Here is a 22,934-nt window from a genome sequence, read left to right as displayed (position 1 = left end):
GAAACGTTATCTTAATGTATGGTAATGAAACCGTAAAAGTAATTTTAATGAAATTACAGGATTTCAATGTAAAAAGGAGACGTAAACGCGTTGCAGTTTAGTCACGTACGACTGAATAAATTGTGGTAAACTTAATTAAAGAGTTGCGTAGCGCCCGTGAGCTGCGCTACCCAAAGCCTTTTGTTCAGCTTTTATCATGTTGATATCTGCAGTGATAATAGTTTCTATTTGTATTCTATCAATATATGGAATATCGCAGAAAATTATTTTCAAAAACATTATTGCTCATTTTAATATAAGTCAAAGGCACGCTCGTGATTTACTTTTCTAATTCTCTCTTATTTTTGCAGGATGTTCATCGCAAATCCTAAGGATATACCCGATGCAGAAACAGCAGACAGTCGCTGTTGGCAAGTCCGTGGTGCTGACTTGCCAGGCTGAGACGCAGGACCCCGCACTTGTCACACAACCCCAGTGGAAAGACCCAAAAGGATTTGTCATCAATGAAGCTGCGTGAGTATAACTATGTCATGCGTGATTATACCTAAAGAATATTAAAATTCAAATAAAAAAAAAACACTTTCTTAAAGTTCCCCCTTTATTCATCGTTGTTCGGAAAGAAAGCATGATAAAACTAGTCAGTATTAGTAGTATATCAAACTGTGCCTTTGTCAATTGGAAACAGGCCTGGCACCCGACCGGAGATCTACACGGAAGCGATGCCGGCTAAACAGTCGCAACTGCTCTACATCTCGTCCATCACTCAGGCCATGGCAGGCAATTACACTTGCGTTGCGACCTACACCAATATGCCGCTCAGCGCTAGCGTTGTCCTGGATACTTTCGGTACGGAAATACTAAATTTATTAACAATTGTTAACAGCCGTAGTACTAATGGAGGAGTATAAAATTTTATTTTAAATTTATTTTCAGTTGCAATCACCTGGGTAAATGCAAATGAAAATCAATTTGCAACCAAAGGCAAAGATTTCAAAATTATGTGCGAAGTCACTGCCGAACCTGCACCATCAGTCGATTGGTTTAAAGAAGGAACCACTGTGAGTTTATTTTCTATACATATGTCATAATTATGATGAAGGCTTATTTACAAACTCATTATATTCTGTTATTTCAGATTGTTACATCTGACAGGTATGTGATTCACGCTAACGGATTGTTAATTAAAAACGTCGAGGAAAGTGACGACGGTACATACACTTGCCGTGCGGTTGTTATACAAACCGGAGAACTCGCCGAAAGGAATATCAAATTAGAGGTAATACATTATTCAACTAAGTCAAACAGTGTTTTAAAAGGTAGGGTAGTCTTTAATAATTTTATTTTTCAGGTATACACTGCTCCGGAAATGGAAGAACGTGAACCAAGAGTCGAAATAAAAGAAGGTGAATCGGCAGCCATTACATGTAAGGCAAGGGGAAAACCTCCACCAACTTACAGTTGGATAAAAGCAAACACACGAGAGGTAGCGTCAAACTAATATGTTTCGAATTAATTTGATTTTCATGTGACTATAAAATCAAATTGAATAATTATTCCAGAACCTGGCAACGACTTCTAGATATAGCGTAAACGATAACACTGGTCTACTAACGATCGACAGAGTCGAAGCGGGTGATTACGGCAAATACATTTGTAGTGCTGTTAATCAAGCAGGACAAAATGAAACTGAAATTGAAGTTGAAGTGTTGGTACCACCGAAAATCTTTGAACTATTCAATACAACAGCAGCTGAAAAGACTGATGGAAGATTGGAGTGCAAGGCGACGGGTAGACCCGCGCCCCGAATTAGTTTCCGCAAGCGTAGCAACAGTGATCCATTCTTAAATGGACCTAATGAGGAAGGACGGTGAGAAACTACTGTGTTTTAAATAAATTGATTCTTAATACGTATATTATGCTACTTCTTAAAGTTATTTCTTTTGTCATTTCCAATTAAATTCATTAATTTAATTTTAAACCAAATAATATTCGATTCAGGATTATTGTCGAGAGCAGTAGTCGACAAACTGGCGATCAGATGCAATCCTCTGCGGTTATTTCAATCGCGAGATTAAACAGAACTGACGATGGCTTGTACGAATGTATTGCTGAAAATGAAGGTATTGTTATTTGTTACTTAACAGTTTTTCAGCAAGTTATAACAGTACAAGTATTATACTTATTAAAATATTCATTGTATTGTGTTTAGGTGGAGAAGCAAGAAAGAATGGTCATCTGACTGTTCAGTTCAAACCAACATTTGAGCACATGTCAAACGTTCCAGTTTGGAGCTGGAATAGCCAGCCAGTCAACATTAGCTGCATTGCAGAAAGTATCCCCAATGCTACCATCAAGTGGAAGTAAGTAAACAACCGCTCTACGTATCATATTTTTATTGACAGCTTATTAATAATTTATATTTCATTAAAGGTTCCGTGAATACGATTTAATTGAATCCCCACATGTCAAAATTTATGGCTCTGGACCTATCAGTTACGTGACGGTCGTTCCAGTGGATCGTAGTTTATATGGAGTATACAAATGCATCGCAACTAACACACTCGGTGAAGCAGAACATATTATGCAGTTGAGAGAAGCATTCCCGCCTGGTCCAGTTTTACAGGTAAATTTTAACTATTTTATATATTTTTAGTAAATACGGCAAATAATATGTTGAACTTCTTAAAACTTAGATATTTTTATGTTGATTTTTTAATAATATTAATACAGGTTAAACAAGACACAATAACAGCCACATCAGTATCTTTTAACATCGTTGGGCCAGCTGAAGACATGGGACCACCTACATTGGCGTTTACCACTCAGTATAAGGAAAATGGCAATTTCGATTGGAATTTAGCCATGAACAGGACATGGTCCGTCAATTCTCCTTATATTGTAGAGAATTTAACGCCTATGTTCACATACGACTTTAGATTTGCTGCTGTTAATCAAGTAGGTGCAGGATCGTGGGGTGCTCCCATAACCGTTGTGATGCCAAGAAGGTAAAACACATTAAGTATTTATATTTAAATTGTAATTGGCATTTTAACTAAAAAATAATTTTCTATCGTGATTTATTTAGGTCCCCACCCGAACAACCGAAATGGCGTGAAGCAATCAGTTCGGAATCATTGATACATGGCAAATTCGCTGACAGATATGAACTCCAATGGAAAATACCTGCTCATAATGGCGAACCGATCGACATGTACGAAGTTAACTATTGCCCAGTAAGCTTATCTCCTTTTTTATGAAAGTATACTAGAATAACTTAATGATACGAAAGTAGCTAACGCTATTTCTTTTGTACTAGGTATTAAAAGTGAGCGGAGAATGGCGAGTAGCCTCAGAAACACAATGTATGGTAGAAGAACTTAGATCTTATGAGGCGATCAGTTACGAAGTTAGGGGACTGCATCCCGATACCCGCTATAGAATGCAAGTTCGCGCTCACAACGTGCTGGGTTACTCCCTGCCTGCCCAACTATATGTCCAGACTGCCCTCGGTGAGTACAGCACAGAGAATATCAAACCTCACAAGGCTGGCTTCTACAACGTCTATGCCTCAACCGACGCGAAGACTACGTCGAGCGCAACCACCTCATGTGTTTCAGTTCTGTTCATCTCCCACATTTTGTTTGTTTGTTTATTTGATCTGATTTTGTGATTGTGTGTCAGTGTTCGTAGTTGCTATTAACGCTGTTCTAAATGCGATTGATTTCATAGTAAACTTCCTATTATCTGTGTTTTTGTATTATTTTTAATTTTGTAAAAGTACAATTTTATCTTACTTTTAATTAAGTTAATAATATCCAGTGTTAGTTTTTAATTTTATAATTTTTGACATAAGAATTTGTTTTTTGTACAAATCACACTACATTCATTGTACAAATCATGTAAATGACTTCTTGCCGTTTATTAGTAATAACAAAAACATTATTTTCATTCACCATTTCGTTACTAAACACGTTAAAATACACCGGTTCATATTTCATTTTATGATGTTGTAAGTTTAAAAAAGTTTAACACAACGAGCGCCATAAGTACTTTAGACATCACCTGCACGTTTAATATTTATGAATTCAGATTCTTTTAAATGTAATAAGTTATTTATTTTAAATGTGTTATGTTATTTTCTAAAAACTGGTAAGTTTCTTTTTACTCTTCGTTCTTTTTAATTTCATTGATATATAGGTTTGATTTTTTAAAGCCTAATTCTATAAGATTTTTATCGTATCGTAATGTTTTTAGGTAACCCAAATGGAAGTACAAGCATTTTCCAATGGGCTCCATCTAAAATGGACATCTTAACTACGCTTCTGCTTATATATTTCGTAATATAAATAAATAGTTATAACAATAAATATTCAACTTAAACTAATTAAGTCCAAAGACGACTGTTAATTAGGAATAATTTGTGATATAACGATTTGTTGATGTATAATTATAAGTATGGATATTGCTTGTGTTATGAACGAGAATTTATCATTTAATGATGCACCTTAAGCTCCAAACAAAATTATTAATTAATGATAGAATTGGTTCAAATCATTAATTTTTATTAGGATCTTGTCAACTTTATAATGAACCCTGACAACTATAATATAGATATGTTACATTTGTAAGTAGATAATCGGTACGAATACACTGCCAAAATGTTTGATCGCAACTAATATTTAATATAAATCAATAAACGAAATGTATAGTCTTCTTAAAGTAGGTAGCTACACTTGTGTACGAATTTTTGAGGACTATTTTATTCCTTTAATAAGACTTAGATTAAATTTTACTAGCTTATTTCGAAGAAAATCGTCCAGATTTTACTTTTAAAAAAGTCATTACTAAGCCTGATATGATAAAAAAAACATCTAATATAAGAAGAGCTCAATGGAAATTTTGAAATTGTGAAATCGATCAGGAAAATGACCAATGTGAAAAATAAATGTTTCTAAAACGAATCCAGTTATTTAATCCAATAAAATGAAGGAAGATGAGCATTTTTAAATTAATTTATACCATTCGGTTTAACTAATGCACTTCATTCATTTTAACCTATTAGACCCCAGCGCCAATCCCGAAACTGTGTAAATTATTTTCTTACTAAAAATAGATAAATCTGTAAAATATGTAAAAAGTCCAAAAAGAAAGCTGTCAAGATGCTTATCAAGAGACCAATCCAAAATCCCCTTTTTGAAAAGTGTGTTTGTGTCGCCCTGACTGACATTAGGTAAATATATTTTATATTAATATGTTCCGTAGATTATAACCTGCTATTCGAATATCTTTCGGAATGAATCAATTAATAGTGCATGACCCTCTTGCTGGTTTGTGTCCCCTCATATCACATCACACAATAACCTCTGTACCATCGAGCATGGTCAATGTTGCATTATAAAATGCATCATATTATAAATTCTTGTATTAAAATTTTAATTGGTGTTTAGACATGTCATTGTAGGTGACATCACATTATTTGTATTTATTAATGTGTATTTTTGGTTCCTTAGGTAGGTATATGTAGTCAAAAGCATCTTTTATTATTAATGATATTTATATTATCGAAACTGCCAAATAAACACTTAAAAATTAGTTTGGATTGATGGAATTTCTTGAAGATCTAATATAATTGGCGCAAATATTATTTTGACATAATTTGGTTGTTTCAATTAAGATTTTTTATAGATAATTGTAGATAATTTGTGATTTGGATTATAAGTGCTCAAGGAAATATTTTTACCAATTTTTCATACGGCTATCGAATAATCCAGGTTGCATACATTTCCAATAGCATATACTAGGCTAGTATCTTAATAACTAAGGTGATGGTTATAGGAACCAAATTTTTATTTTAAATTATTTGTTTATGTTTAAATTGTAATAGTATTGTAGATGTCCAGGTACGCTTATTTATAAAACGAATTGATTTTGTCATGGGGTTTGAAATGTTTATTTTGCATTCAGTCAAATTATTTGGAATGTTCGCATCTTGACAACTTTTCTTTCCTCTGATTATTTCTTACTTTAAGGCTCATATTCGTGCATCATAGACTTAATATACTTTCGCTATCATCATTTGTCATAATTTCAGTTTCATTCAAACCCCATTTCACAGCGACGGAGAGCTTTCTATACAAAGCAAATTCTTGTACTCCCCTTTATTTGCATTGTCTATTCTAATTCTCTATCGGTGATTGGGTGCACGTTTTATTGAATTGAAAGCACTCTCTTTTCACCATACAAATCATTGTTATGATTATATGTAATGCTTAGTAAGTTATCGCAAATTTTCTATGAAACAATCACTCGCATAACACTAGCACTGGCGTCGATATGGTTTTTTCGACAATCACTTTCATTAATCTAACATCAGTAACAATGATGCATCAAACTAACAAAGTAAAGAATAGTAAACATCAACATTTCCTGTTCTTTTAAACATTTTTATTTCACTTTGTTGTTAAATCTTTTGGTTGTTTACTATTCTCGCTTATATTGTCTTTATTAATATCTTATACATTTTAAATAAATCTTAAATCAACAGGTGTGGAACGTTCTGGATTTGCACCGCCGCAACTACTGTCAAGTGGAATGATTATTGGAGTGGCGTTAGCTGGTGTGTTCATCTGTCTGGTCATTGTGGATCTCTTGCTCTTCTGCTTTAGACGACAAGGAGTCATTGCTACTATTTGCGGCAAACGTGCCAAGAAGCACAAAGAGGATGAAGCTAAGTTAGGAAGGTCAGTATCATGAAGTAAAATTATTTATTTATGTCATTGTTCCTAACAAAAATCTTTTTATCACCATCGATATCTTTAAATTGTTATTGTTCTTTTACTTTCGAATCAATTATGTTCCGATTTCCGTTTCATGTTGGATTCCTTTCTTGTTTTGATATTAGTATATGTCCTGTTCCCCTGGTCCATGTTCCTTTGTGTTAGTGTCGATGAGAGATGTTTCTGCCCGCTAGTCTGTACGGTTGGCGCTTCCCGCTCCCTTATTGCAGTACGAAGCCGCGCGCGCCGCCCTCCCCCGCGCCCCTGCCGCCGCCCCTCAAGCTCGTACCGACACCGACGTAAGGCATTACATCAAACAATTGCCTGCATGCTTTTTATATACGATACGGCCTCTGTGTGAAAGTTAACGTTCGTTAAAATATCCTCAATTCTATAAATGTCACACGTATGTATATAAATTTTGTAAATATTTCTTTTATTACAACTTGATTACAAAAAATACTTACAACAAGACGTTAAAATCTTTTGACCACAAAACCAAACAATATAGTATTTTTTATGCTATGGTTTTATTTTTGTATCAATTTTATTGTTTAAATATGTATTGCTTGTCTTATTATTATAGTATTCGTAACTTTAATAGAAATCAATGAGCTTAAGGTCTTTGATTTTATAAAACATAAAAAAACAATTTCAAACAAAATGCATTCAAAAGTACCATAAAAAACCATCTCAAACAAAATGCACTAAAAAGAAACAAAATAATGACATGAAAACTTCTTTCTTTCTTTCTTCTCTCTTTCAAAAACCCTCTAAACTCTAAAGAAAGTTCTCTTCTTTCTTGTAACATGTCTATATTGTATAATTATTGTTATTTCGCAGTCGGTGTCGGCCAAAGTAAATATAATATTATACATTTTATATTTGAGATGTATGAGACATACTTACGTTTATGTCCCTACTTAGGCCGAAACCGACTCCAAAATAACAATAATTATACAATATAGACATGTTACAAGAAAGAAGAGAACTTTCTTTAGAGTTTAGAGGGTTTTTGAAAGAGAGAAGAAAGAAAGAAAGAAGTTTTCATGTCATTATTTTGTTTCTTTTTAGTGCATTTTGTTTGAGATGGTTTTTTATGGTACTTTTGAATGCATTTTGTTTGAAATTGTTTTTTTATGTTACTTTTGAGTGCATTTTGTTTGAGATTGTTTTTTATGGTACTTTTGAATGCATTTTGTTTGAAATTGTTTTTTTTATGTTACTTTTGAGTGCATTTTGTTTGAGATTGTTTTTTTTGAAGTCGGCTATTTTTTTTTCTTAAAATTTTTGTTTTATTTCACAATTTTTAGTGAATTTGAAGTTCAATTACAAATTTCCTTAATACGTATGAGGAAAGAAATAAAGAAAAGGACTTTCCTATTTAATATGTGTGTACTTCAATTCAAAAACTAATTTAGAATGCAGCAGATAACCACTTATCCTTTAAACAGTGAAATAATTATCAAAATCGGTATACAAATTGAAAATTAACGAACTAATACATCGTAGCGTGCCTTTAATTTAGTCCAGCCGCGCGCCGCCGTAGAATTTTTCGAATGCGCGTAGTTTTTAATAATTTAATATCTTCCAAACTATTGATCAGAATTACATAGTTTAAAGGCTAATGTAATCTGCATTTAATACTCTAACCATCAAACATATTTATTTGGATAAGGATTCATATCGAATATAATATAATAGCGCCATAAGCTTACGACGCTGTTTTTCGTGTGCATTTCAATCGAAGTTTGTTCACAATAACATGGTTTTTGTGAGACATCCATAGATGATAGATATATGCCACCGAAGACTGTTATTTAGCAAATTTAAGGATCTATAATTACTCCATACATCATTTTTATGTAAGTCATATAGTTTGACCTACGTAAGCCCAGAAAGCAAATTTGTGCTATTCATTGTAACGCGATGTAGCATTTTTCGTTTCCGCGTAATTTCATTCTTACGATATCTCCTAAACTATTAGACAGAATGATATAGTTTCAATTGCAAATATAATCTACATTAAATTCTCTTGATAATGAACATGTTTATTTACATAAGGGTTAATACTGAACTTGAATAATAGCGTCGGAAATAGGGCATGAATTTAATTAATGTTTCGTAAAGAAAAAAATGGTTATTGTGAGAAAACTATAAAAGATAGATATATGCTATCGCGGACTTTTATTTAGCACATTTAAAGAGCTACAATTCGCCACACATCATTTTGATGTAGGTCTTATAGTTTAGCCTACGTAAGCGCTGAAAGCAAAAATGTCCCTAATTTTCGCAACACATTTTGAAGCTATATTCAAAATCTACTAGTCTTCTAGTTATTTTAAAAAAAAAAACAAAAAAATGGGACCCACCTGCAAGCACTTCCTTTCGATTAAAATAATTTTTATCAAAATCGGACCACCAGGGACGGAGATTCGCGGTAACACACATAAAAAAAAAAAAAAAAAAAAATTCAGTCGAATTGATAACCTCCTTCTTTTTGAAGTCGGCTAAAAAAAGTCATGACAAGTACTGTATTTTATTATATTACTTTATTTCCGTGTACTCTGATAAAAAAGTATCTTTCTAACGTACGTGACTTTTCGCGGAGGCCTATCGTTTGTAAATATTGAATTGAACGATTAAGCTTTACGCAACAGCCTCTGTAAATATTGCCGGTTTTGTTATTTTGGTATCTTTTGAAAGCTGTTTAATTTATCTAGTCTGTAACCGTATATAATGAAATTTTAAATCATATTAAACTGTACCGCAAGCTGCCTCGTCCGCTGTACAATTTCGTTTGTGAAACGTGTTAAATTGCCCGGAACATCTCTTACGGCAATATAACATTTCTCCTACTTCATTGTTTTAATTAATATATGTATGATATTTATCACATCCATGTTTATAGCACATTTTATACTAATATAAGGGTATTTTTTTTCCTCCACGCGGCGTCTTATAGCTATGTCCCGACCACACCAGTGTAAGATTAATTCACATTTATTTATCAATTTTTTGCGCTACTTTAGTGCATTATTCTGCTTGATTTGTTTTGCATTAGTTTTGCTTCAGTATGTGTTGTTATAAAACTTTGTTTGTACATATAAATTTGCTTTTAATTAAAAAAAAAACATTTGCTTAGATATCAGTTGTGTATTGATTGAGTTATGTGTTTGTAAGAACTCAAACATCTTTTTTTGCATGTAACAATTTTTTTTTTTTTAAAATTGTAGTTTTTTGCGCGCATTGATATTTCTGTTTATGTATATAACATTTTTACTACCTGGGTACAATACTAAGAGAGCTTAGACTGATAACATTTTGTGTGTTTCAACATGACAGCAAAAAACAAAAAAAAAAATTGTAACACAAAAATTTCGGAACTCGCCGTTGAGGAGTGAATGGAAGATTCCACCAGTCTCATGTTATTGTACATTCGTAGTGTAGTGTTTTATTTTACTATAAATGTTTATATAACGTTCTTTCCAAGATAACAAAAATACAGATAGAATATCACAGAATAACCATTATTTTCTTTAACATCGTTCAGTGTCGTTTTTATTTTATTATCTTGGATAGAGCTTCCCTTTGGCGCACAACTAATTGAACTATAAAATTGTTCAGAGACGAGAAGGAGCCACTAAAGGATACGGGCGATGAATCAATAAAGAGAAATTCTTCAGTCGAATTCGACGGCCGTCGCGTTTACGCTACAAGTGGAACAATTATTGGCAAGAATTCAGCTGTCTAAAGCAAGAATTCGTTATACTAGCTTCTCGCCACATGCAGTTTTAATTATATTATTTTGGATGTTATTGGATGAGTAAAGCTTGTGTGATTGTGATTGCAAAAAATATATCGAAACTGCCAAGAGACGAATTAACGTTTTTAAATTTTAAATACTTAAATAAGTGTGTAACCAGCTTTACTATCTCCTTATTTTTATCCTAAGGTGAGGCTCAACCTTAATAGGTTATACTTAACAGTAAAAAAATATTTAAACAAATTAAACATAAAGACCCGTAGCTTCGCATCTAAAGAGCCGCATGTGGCTCGCGAACCGCGACCCCTACCCTAAGACTATGTTCATACCAAACGTATTCTCAACTAGGTTCACTGTGAGCTCCGATGTGTATGTAAAACTATACTTTGGCCATTTTTCCACACCAATTCGAAATTTTTTAAACACTACAAACCATTGTACGCCGCCGGATCGCAGTCACGTGTTGATGCGTTTGGTTTGAATGCGATTTTAATTAATTAGTTTGTAAGATCTCTATACAAGTCTATAATACACCTCGCTACATCAGGTACAAAGCGTGCCTTCTAGTGTATCCTGATACTTCTAATGAGGGTATTTAATATAAGTAATGTAAATAGTATTTTAACGTGTAGGTTCTCTAGAAATGTCACAAACATCATGCGTTTACCTCTTCACACTCTTATGATTGTTGTGTAGTTACACAAAAATAATAGCATTTCTTTGCTCTTTGTTGTGTCATTTTAGAATGCAGATAATTAAATAAATAGATCTTAGATTTTTGTAATGGTCTTGTGATTTTATTTCAAGAGGTAATTGCAAATATAAAAATTAAACTGATTCGTGACGAAATCATCACAAGAAATAATTTCTTTGATAAAGTTTAAATCAGTGGTATGATTAGTCAGAGTTTTTTATCATAATAATTATACTTTTTTAAAACTTGAACTAAAAATCACAATTACTTAAGAATTAATTTTGTAAATAAATATTTTTAGCTTTGTAAATAATTTATTTTTTTAATTATAATCCATATTTTTATCGGAATAATGACAACAATTTATTTAAACTTACTTTACTGGAATACAGATCTCCGCACTCTTATATAGGGTGTTTCAATTATGTGTTTTATACGATATCAATCATAAATATATCTGTTATTAACGAACAATATTCGTTATCACATTAATATAAGTTAGTTTAGTTATTCGAAGTTTTCTGATCTTATGTGTAAACTTAACGGGTTTTCCTTTAGTAATTATCCTATAATAATAAATAAATAATATTAACTTTGTATACTATGTTGATCGTGTTTACACAAATGACATTTTATGTTATTTATTTTAATTGTACGCTGAATCAACAATTTTAGAATTAGTTTTAACGAATCCACATTTTATATTTTATTACTTCGAAACAAAATTAGTATACACTGTTTTTGTAGAGAATCAAGTGTATGTATGTTCCTTATTTTATTTTACACTTGTTTAAAAAAAACTAGTTTTCTTTGGAAAATTTCTATGATTTATTTTTGTATCGAGCTTTGTCCTTGTATTATCTATAAACTTTATAAAGCTTGATAGATTTGTAAGACGCTAATGAGCCTCATGTATGTATGTCTCCCTGACTGTCAGCTTTCGGATGAATGTCTACTATTGAATAATCTTTGTACCAACTGAAATGCGCATTTTTTATAAAAAAATAAATGTCTTTATTACACTACTGTTTTTTATTGTAGCCATGGAATATGGAATATTTTTAAAAATTCATTCCATTTATAAATTTAACCCTTATAAGAACAATTAAAATGACTGTTAACTTTTACACTTGGGTCAGAAGTTACTGAGTTTCTTTTTTCTTAGAAATAGAAAGGTTTCTGAAAACCCATAGAAACGACACAAAACATTTGAATATTGTGCAAAGAAGACTTACAAATGGAACACCAAGAGCAAAATATAAATACGATTCAACTTTAAGTTTCAAAACGTCACAACCAATTTACAAAATAGAAAAGCGGTACAAATATATTATGTATTGCGTCACAGTTATTAATCGTTATTATTATAGTGTAATCCTCCTGTAGGCTTGTGAGGGGATGCGCCGGAGCACAATTGCGCCCGCAGTTCTACGAACAATGTCGCAAATGTTGCACAACATCACTTACTGAATTAATAACTTTAGTGATGTTCAAACTTTATCGACATAATACGAAATATCTAAACATGAAAACAACTTAAAGATGATTTTTTAGCTGCTGCTGCTGTTTAAAATACGGTGAAGAAAACATCCTAGACTGAATATTATTTGTGGATAATATCGATATGAAAATTAACATAGCTAAAGTGATATTTTGTTATAAATGTCGCTCGTCTATTTCCCTAACTGAAAAAGATTTCAACGCTAGATCGATTTGTAGAGCATTTCTAATATCGTCTCAGACTATTAAATAATTCAGTCGGAAACTTCAAAACAGGTTAAATGATGCATTTGATTAACTAACGTTTCTTTTTAAATAACGTTTAATTTCTAAATCGGAAACGAATTGGCTAGAGAAAGTTTGATAATTGAAGTAAAACAATGAAGCTAAACTAACGTGAAAAAGTATTCTCTCTCTCCCTGCACATCGTTCCTCACTCCTGATGGTCGCGACCTCTCCTCGTGACAATCTCGCGAAGGGTGATTCTCCATTCTATGCGGTTCTCGGCGATGTGGATGGCGTGAAAAAGTATTTTAGTAAAGTAGTTATATTGCTTCTTGTCATAACCAGCGCAATATCAAACATATAGTGCTGGGTACAGTACTCTAGCACTTTCAATATTAACTCGATAAAACTATCGATACCGTTGATATAACTATAAAGCAAAAGTCCATAAAAGCAATGAGTCACGGCCGAGGTGCAGTCAATCGCTGTGGTTTGATACATTTTGAGGCAGAGGGCAGTAGTGACGCACCCCGAGCTTTATAATTTATGTTCCTATCCACAACTGCAGGGACACAATACGTGCCATATCTCATAGGACTCGATGATGACAAATTTTGATGCCATGAAAAATCGTATTACATGAATTATGTTGGGTCAAGTGTGGAACATATTTCACACAATTTTACACTTCATACAAAGTGCAAACATGCTCAGTAAAAATGGTAATGCTATGAAACTCCTTGTAACAACTCTTTAGAGGAGCTTCCTTGTTTTTTATTTTTAGTAAATTGTCCATGTTTATATTTAGTAGTTTGTTCTAAATTCAAATTTGCAATGTTTATTATGGTCTGGTGTATTAAACGAGAATGAAATGTTCCCCCTCTTATATATCCTTATTGGTTCCGAACGCAACAATTAGGGTCCGACACGCGCACAAGCTTACGTGCAAGCTCCCTTTTAAATAATTACCTCAGTAGCAGATGATACGGATTAGCTTCGGATAGTGTATGTGCCCTCTATTAAACTACAAAGATTGAAATGTGGGCGATCAACGTCGATACTGGGGGCTAAGTTAATAACTTGACAAAAAATACAAAAAAGGTATATCACGTGCATCATTATAAAACACGAATTGATATCCTGCGATAAAATTTGATAGCTATCTAAAATGATAGTGTGGACACAACAGTGAAATTTGATAAAAAAAACAATTGACAATACCGTAGACCTAAAAATAATCTTTCGGTTTTAGGAAATGTCTACGACGTAGCAATGATGTTTATTAATTTTTGTACTTTCAAAACACATTATCTAAAACAAACCAATTTACTTCGACTCGTTTATCATACTCTACTCTATCGTTCGTAAACAACTACACGATGTTCCTAAACAACATAGGAGTGAGTATTGTCTACGGTCCACGCTGCGCCGAACTTCATCGATAATAACTTAACACAATACCGCCTTCATACAACGTGCTCTATCAATTTAGTACCGTTATTGACATCTCGATAGCAATAAGTTATCCATCAAATTTGCAGGCAAACCCCAGAGCGCGGCCGAGGGTGATAAAATTTGCCGACGCCTGTGCGAGGTAAAATGTCGGTAAATATTAAACCTTTTATTTACGGTGCTGTTTTTGCAACATATCACGTTTTATTACATGAATATACTAATAAATAACTTAAAAAAGCGTATGTTAAAATAAATGAAGGAGATAGTAATCCAAATTTGTTTTGCTTACTAGACTTAAATTGAAATATTGTTTAAAAAAAACGACTTAAAACCATTGTTTAGTCTTAACTTAAATGCGTTGATACAGTATTACATGATTTTGATAATAAATGATTCGCTTTAAAAACAAATGAAACTGTTTACACCGTAGTTAGGAAGTTCAAACTCTAATTCGAAATTTAAACTTCCTTGACTGTACATAACATTTTTATTTTTATCTTAAGGTAACAAACAGTTTATTACGTACGTACGTTAGATGCACGTCATCGCGAAGTGTTGCGCTCATCACTCAAAGCAGATTAAACTTGTGCGAGCAGCTGCGACTGTGAGTAGACTTCGATAACTTAATTGGCCATAAGGGACTCGGTGCCGTCAGAAGACTTGCAGAACAATATCTTACTGAATAATGCTGGGAAATTTTACTTAATGTGAGAAAAGTTTACTCGTACAATACTGTTGTTATAATATTATGCATCTGTTAAAAAAATATGACATACCTTATACGTGTCTGAAATATGTAAATTACATAGTAAATTCATTGTAAACTATTAATGAAAGAACTGTTTTTGGAAGTACAGTAGAATCCGTTTATTATGACTCCGCCTATATTGACCAACCGATTATTATGACGTAATTGCACTAGGAAGTTTGTTTTCCATATAAAATTCTTATAATCAAGTCGGATATTATGACTTTCCTTACAGTGACATGTCGCTTATTATGTCCGGTTATAATGGCCGACATAATTCTTTACACCTTCGGTAATGTTCACTGATTCCCAATGATATTCGGCACGTGGCTCATTTTTGTTTTGAATATCAGTTTCTCAGTGAGTAATTGACACTTGAAGGTCACGCAGAGTAAAAAAAAATTCATCTAAACGGCGCGGCGTAAAGCATTTACGATTGAGGAGAAAGGTGCAATGCAGATTAGAAAATGGAGAATCAAACTCGTCTCTCGCAAAGGAATTTGGCGCGGGTCATTCGACAATCTCAATGATTTTTAAAAACAAGAACCGCATTAAGCAATCCTTCAATTCTAATGTTTTGAAACCGAAGAGGCTTCGAAAATTGCGACAAGAAAATGTTGATCAAGCATTAATTCAGTGGTTTAAAATCATAAGAAACAAAGGAATACCTATCAGCTGCCCTGGGTTACATAAAAACGGTTTTTTTTCCATAAAATGCTTTGTATGACGTCCGCTTATTATGACGTGTTTGTCAATTCCTTTCGATGTCATAATAAACGAATTCTACTGTAAATACGAAATAAAATATAATATTTATAGTCAAAGAAAACCAATTTCAACAGTCTCAGAGACACAAAGAAAAAGTTTGATAAATTCAGATACAATTCTGATAAATGTTGCTTAGAACACATTGAACATTTTCTTGTTAAGAAAAATGTGTTTTCGATATAAATGATACGATACAGGTCAAGAGCCGGTCCCGCTTTTGTGAAAGTGATGTCAATTTGTTATGAACATAATAACAAATGAAGATACGCAATATTTAGAAATGAAAAGAGTATTTCTTTACCTTATGGATACTAAAATTAGTAGCGTAACTAATCTTTAAAACAAATTAACCAGTTAAATGAGTCCCACATAAATGAGATTGTTTAATATTATAGTTGAACATTTACGAATTAAATTCCATAGAAAAATAGCATAATTAGTACCGATTGCAACGCTCCGACTTCTTTTTACTAATTAATAGAACGAGTCATTAATATTTTCACGAATGGTCGCATCGATGCTCGTTTAACTAATGCCAAAGCAAACAGAATCAGTGAGAAATGAATTAAACAAATCCGATACCTCAAAATGCGTCATCGCGAAACAAGGGTGACGGGTTTTAGGTTTCCGCTAAAATATCTGTGACAATTAGAGGAACGTCATAATCCACCCCTGTTTACCCGTCGGTGACCCGGCAGGGCCGGACTAAGTAAACAAACGCTGTATAATTAGATTAATGTGTTCCAAGGTAATTTTTCTTTGTTTATAAAAAGGCTTTAAGCCTTTATGGCAATGAAATTAAGGTTCAACCACCACATATTACGTTCATAAACTTTAATGAGAAGTAATTTAAATTGATTACTATTACATTTCACAAGCTTATTACGGTTGCAAACATAATTATTAATTATATTTTCGTGTCTTTCTTCAAAGGCTATTAAGTCAACGCACAAGCCAAGATTTTTAGAAACCGATTTGTGGGTAAAGAAAAATCCAAAATCCCAATTCAAAACATCTGTGTTTTGTGAAAGATAATGTCAGGGATGACAATATGTTTTATACAGAGATTTTAGTCTCAGAAACCAACGGTAAGTAAACTTTCGACTACCGTGGTAGAAATTACTCAAATTGCATATTAATGACCAAACAAAGCAAAAAAAATAAAAGTGAGAGTTGAAGTATTTTACCTAGATGTTAGATACGTGAACGTGGAAATCTGTGTGACCAGTAACAAACGATTCGTAACCGCAATCCGTCGCAGATGGTCAAGCGATTGACCGTATCGCTCGCACTGTGGCACGGACAAATCTCTAATGCTCCGATATTGCCCGCGGCAGATGTTGTTTGTGGAACAGTTCCGAAGCCGACCCGTGCACTTCTTTGTTTCATTTCACTTATGATGCAGAGGATGTTGGGGTATAAAATAATATTGACAACACAATTTGCTAATATCATGCTTTAAATTGGTAAGCTTTAAGCTTCCTACCATGGCTTAAATGTAAATAAAAGCTTTTAAAATTATCAGAAAGTTTAGTTTATGGAATTTGGTATTTGTACATACAATTCCAACAGAAAATCTTAGATATGTTTTTAACTATACTCACGTAAAATGACGTCACTGTTACATTATAGTAATCAAACCTTTGACTATCGTTTTAAAATTCAAGTGTCGCAAACAAGAAATCAGAAAGAATGTTTACCTGAAATAAAGTAATGAATCTCCTACAGTGAGATATAACCTTTGAATAATGCGAGCAATAAAAGTCGAGGTATTGCGGCGGAATAAAAGTGAAAATAAACGAAGAAAGATAGAAACCTCTGGGACGGCACTTGATGGGGTCACGTAAAGAAACATTCACGACTGTTTAGCTAGAGGGAAGGTTGGAAAATTCTGGTTAAATTGAATTGTTCTATCACAACTCTGAAGTACGTCTTCGACATTAAATTTTGTATCATCAAACACGACAAACTAGCCACCTTATTTATTCTTTACTGAGAGAATTACAAAGTATATATGAATGGAATGGTAGCAATTGAAATACTCTTGTGACAAGGCATCAGATATTTATTTTTCATTGAAACTAATTTTATATTGAATATTCCAATGCTTGTTATTGACGGCATAGAATTGTCTTAAAACTTTCAATTGCTATGTCTTCGTCTAGGCATTTTAAATTGTCAATTTATATTCAAACAACTATTTGTATTGGCCGCTTGCGTATTTTATAATCAATTCAACCTTGAATTTAATCGCTGGAATTGACTGTTCCATGTTTGTTATTGATATTTGTTATAAAAACTACATCTACTACAAAAAATAAATATTACAAAAATATGTTCACTATTTGAACTGTTTGTTTACTTCTATCAGAGCAAAGTTTTTGATCAAATAAATGATTTGCACATGTATTTAGTTTATAGTACCAATACACGTACCCATATTTTTTGGGAACGACTAGCAAATTCTTCAAATACCAAAGTCATACAAATAGGTGACAAATGATTGCTTGTGCGAAGATTTATTGTTCACATGTGAAATTCTCATTTTGTAAATTAAACGTACTAAAGTACCTAAATATGGTACATATACATGTACCAATTAAGAAATTTTATGTACATGAATACAATTAAAACGTTAAAACATCATCTCTGGAAATAAACAATATTATAAATTCTATTTAACGGTTGTAAAGTTACAATATACAATATTTAACAATCACACAGCGTTCTGAACAAAAATGTGAAACTTTACAACCCCTTTATTTGGCACGTAATAAAGTTTTACGACGCGGCATTTACTTAGAATACGAGTTGACCCTCTCTCCCGCTAGAGGACTCCGGAGGTACACAAAAGTTTATAATTTAATTACAACACCCTTTGGACTCGTTATCTAATATACTACGGGACAATACTACCTTTATGAATAAACAACTATTTAACTAGCTTTGAAGTTATTTTGTCTCTTTTCTTGTGTCGCCTTTTGTTTGCTTTACGGTATTGTTTGTCAATATTCTAAATTTAAAATTCTAAATTTTAACAGTAACTTCTTAGTCTATAAAATTGTTACTGAACAGCGCATTAATAGTTCATTATTTTCCTTTCCTTCTCATTGCAATTATTGTAAAACCAAAATCTTATCTATGTATAAAATGTACATGATGGTGTACAAGCAACATATCGCGTGTTATGTGTAATATTTTGCTTTTTCAATAATAATATATTTACAAAAGCTTAATAGTTATTCCCAAAGCCCCTTAATTCTGGTATAATACGAGTTTGAAGCATTCACCAATATGTAGAGAATGTATGACGCCATTGGCAACTGTTAGGGCTCCACTTAAATAGCGACATCTACTTTCAACTCGCCCACGCAGCTGGGTCCGGGGGAGGTACACTTTATTACACTCACCGTATTCCAACTTATTGTGTGTGTTAACCGAGTATATACACGCATTACTGAAGCATACTAAATTTACAAAGTAATGCAACACAGTGTTATCCAGTTCTCGCAGTTGGAAAACGACTTTCTGTGCACGTTACCATGATTACTGAAGACGTATTGTTCAGACTGACTTTGCCTTAAGGAAAAGAACACCATTGTTTTTCGAGTTTACCTTTCTTTGCAGCTATAAAACATACAGGCGCTTAAGTGTTCCATTTATATTTTCACGAATTTGTTTTTCGAGTTTTATTTCGAAATTAAATATTTAATTAAAACTTATCAGATTAATATAAACTTAAAAGTTTTTTATAATATTTAATATTCATAATGAAAATAAAAACACCCTGTATCTACTGCTTCAAGGTACCAAATTGAGTTTTGTCTTCAAGTAGAAATGGATGTTTTGGTACTTAACATTCATCTTCCTGTAGCAATGTTTAATTTTATGGAGTGGAAAAATCTCTCCGCACAGAGAGGGTCTCGCGGAGGACAATGGCATGATTTGTTACACGGACTGATCTCGTCTCCGTAGAAAATTTCCATCTAAGAAAACCAAAAGGAAAATATTCTTTGCGCGCTGCTCATTCCGTTCCTTTGTAAAACATCATTTTATTAGCTTTATTTATTACTTACCGTTATCATTTAAGATAATTTGCTTTATTTATAACTGTTTTCAGAGATAAATGTGTTATATAATAAAAATGAGATTGCTAAGACAAAATAATGTTCTAATGTTTTTGTTTATTTGTATTCCAGGTAATTTTTTTTGCGTTAGCAGTTGTTTATCTTGGTAATTGAAACATTATTTTTATAGTACTTCGCTTTTCTTTCATGCTCCTAATATTACGACGTTTAGTGTGTGAAAAAAAACTATTTCAATATTATTATAACAATATTGTACCTATATGTTATAACTTTTTACACTAATGAGTCACTATTATGTAATTATATTAATAAGCACGTACTGTTTATCGTATTCAAGTACAGATTTGCTCATTTATTTATTGACAAAATGTACAGCCATTGTACACACGTAATAAATAAGTTTAAAACGATGATAATAGCCAAATGAATAGATTTTAAATTCTGGATATTAATATGTATTGAATATTTTGTTTTATAGCAGTATTTCAAATATGCATTAAAAAATAAAGCAACAAACTTTAAAGACTTTTTATTTATTATTAAACTAGCTTTTACCCGCGACTCCGTCAGTGCGGAATAAAAAATAGAAAACGCGGTAAAAATTATCCTATGTCCGTTTCCTGGTTCTAAGTTACCTGTCCACCAATTTTCAGTCAAATCGATTCAGCCGTTCTTGAGTTATAAATGGTGTAACTAACACGACTTTCTTTTATATATAGGTATATAGATTCATAAATTGGATTTACTTCTGAGATATGCTATAGTTAGTCAACTATTAATGTTAAATTAATTCCAAAAATTGTATTGTTAGCAAATGTATGTTGAACAAACATTGGTACTCTAATATTGCAATAGCCAGACGTCCCCAATCGTGCCGTGGGTCGGACCTTTCCATTGTTATCACTTAATTAATTATATAGGGGATTTTTGTGACAAAGCCAATATTCATTAATGGAAATGACGATAGGGTTTAATCGATTTTTTTTTTGGTGACAATTAAATAAAAATAGTTGTTTAATTTAACAGACACTTAGTGTAGAACTTAGGTCACTCCACACTAAGGAACTTCTTAATGCTAAATAACACTCCACAATAAGAAACTTCTTAATGCTAAATAAAGTATAATTTAAATAAAGGTAATGAACGAATGGTAAAGCGAAGGTATTTCTTTATAGTATAAGCGATCAGAAAAAAATTCAGAAAAACTGGTCAGAAATTCAGTGGAAAGTCTCACCATATGTAAGTCATTCTTCAAGTATAAAAACCCTATGACTTATGATTTCCCATAGTCCTCTGACTTATATTTTGTTTTCCCGTCTAATTTTTTTGCCTACAAAATTAATACTCGTATCAAATGAGTAATTTTTTACCACCTTTGAAGCCAGTTGAAAGCTGCAATTAAATTTGTTTTACTTTATGACTTAGACACTTTAATTTATCTTACTATTTGATTGCATAAGTTGTTACTGAAGGAATCGTATTGCGATGTGCTCTTTAATTATCTTGCAGTACAAGTTGTTAACTGAACGCTGGTACTTTGATATGAAAGGCGGACGTATTAAAGCAATGATTGCTGGAAATGCGGCAATTTGGAAACATACGCCATGTTGTTGCCTCATAAATGTTTATGAAGTAAACGAATCGGTATTGTTTGTTTAGTATAGTTAAATTAAATTGAAAATATAATTGTTATATAATCTCTCATGAATTTAAATTTCATTAAAATAAGGTAAACATCGCTTTTCGGTTTCCAAATCAAACAATTAACCAAGGTTTGCATACTGTTCAATTAATATTTTACGCCTAATACTAATAGGACTAGTCCCGAGGTCGTTAGTTGGACACAAATAGTTCTCTGAGTATTTTTAATACATCTTTTTGTGATGTGTTAATCCACAGAGACAAAGTAATTATAGATCGGTAAGGCTATTTGGGTATAAGTCAAACTAAATTATGACCGATCACTAGCGCCCCTTGTCAACGAAAAGTAATTTCAAAAGATCCTCTTTGTACCGTAGCTGTCATCCAATTTTTTCTTTTTTTATGTCTAAGTAGGTTTTATATATTCCGAAAAAACCAACCGCGATAACAGTGTCTTTCTTACCGGTTCAGGTATCCTTGTTTGACTATAATGTAATCTAAACTAAACCTCAATTTCAAAACGTAATGTGGATTCAAGTCCGTCTTCATAGAGAGAAATAAATAAATAAAATATATGTTGTTTATTTATTATTAAAATGACTAAATAATGATGTATGTTGAAACAAACCCGGTATAAAGCGTTATCCCATAAAAAGTACATTACAAAGCTGTTCCATATTACGTTGGTATAAAATATTTATGAAACTTCCTTGGTCCGGTCAGTCCGCAAATTCCCTTCCTCTCCTAAGGGACGTCAGCTTTCTACTTTCTTTTATGGTGTCGCATATATCCATTATTTTCAATGGCGTTATGTTTACTGTTTCCCTCAATATCATGTATTAAATTACGTTATAACAGGGCCCGCCTTTTTGTTGAGAGCAAATGAGTAATTAATTTATAACTCCTATAATAATCAAACCGGTAGATTCAAAAGTAATCATTTGTGATTTTTCAAATTCACAAAGAATATTTCTAACCTGCTTGAATATCATAGTTTAGCCATAGACAGATAGACCATCATTTTCGCCTGATACTAACTACATAAATTAACCAAACAATTTGCAGGTAGAAATAAATTATTTCGCTGCTTTATAGTTATGACCCGGAACAGAAATTGTTATTACTTAACAACATACCCGTTACCCTTAACCACAAAGTAATAAAGCACTAAATACGGACCTTGTGTTGGGGTGAATGAACCCAAGTCCCTAAGGACACCTGCTGATGTTATTGACAACAAACCATGTCGTTTCTTTTATTCCCTCCAAGCAGA

General features: G+C 32.5%; 1 protein-coding gene across 4 annotated transcripts in view; it reads left to right on the top strand.

Annotated features, from left to right (window-relative positions):
* Positions 1–11,285, top strand: part of LOC106708859 (fasciclin-2) — an 86,139-nt gene extending 74,854 nt beyond the window's left edge. The window contains exons 2-16 of one of the 4 annotated variants that reach the window (XM_014500443.2): positions 351–513; positions 686–846; positions 934–1,058; positions 1,136–1,276; positions 1,349–1,483; positions 1,560–1,867; positions 1,999–2,120; positions 2,210–2,360; positions 2,431–2,623; positions 2,731–3,005; positions 3,086–3,233; positions 3,317–3,509; positions 6,545–6,740; positions 6,971–7,075; positions 10,404–11,285. In XM_014500443.2, coding sequence (XP_014355929.2) covers positions 351–513; positions 686–846; positions 934–1,058; positions 1,136–1,276; positions 1,349–1,483; positions 1,560–1,867; positions 1,999–2,120; positions 2,210–2,360; positions 2,431–2,623; positions 2,731–3,005; positions 3,086–3,233; positions 3,317–3,509; positions 6,545–6,740; positions 6,971–7,075; positions 10,404–10,530 — 2,543 coding nt within the window. In that variant the 3' untranslated portion in view covers positions 10,531–11,285. Of the gene's footprint in view, positions 1–350; positions 514–685; positions 847–933; positions 1,059–1,135; positions 1,277–1,348; positions 1,484–1,559; positions 1,868–1,998; positions 2,121–2,209; positions 2,361–2,430; positions 2,624–2,730; positions 3,006–3,085; positions 3,234–3,316; positions 3,510–6,544; positions 6,741–6,970; positions 7,076–9,741; positions 9,763–10,403 lie in introns of all 4 variants that reach the window. The other 3 variants (XM_014500452.2, XM_014500459.2, XM_014500467.2) reach the window with 3 other exon arrangements.
* The last annotated feature ends 11,649 nt before the right edge of the window (positions 11,286–22,934 follow it).

This window comes from Papilio machaon, chromosome 14 (genome assembly GCF_912999745.1).
Source record: "Papilio machaon chromosome 14, ilPapMach1.1, whole genome shotgun sequence".
Taxonomy (NCBI): Eukaryota; Metazoa; Arthropoda; class Insecta; order Lepidoptera; family Papilionidae; genus Papilio; species Papilio machaon.
Note: the sequence above shows the minus strand (reverse complement) of the source record. Positions and strands in the feature narration are given on the sequence as shown.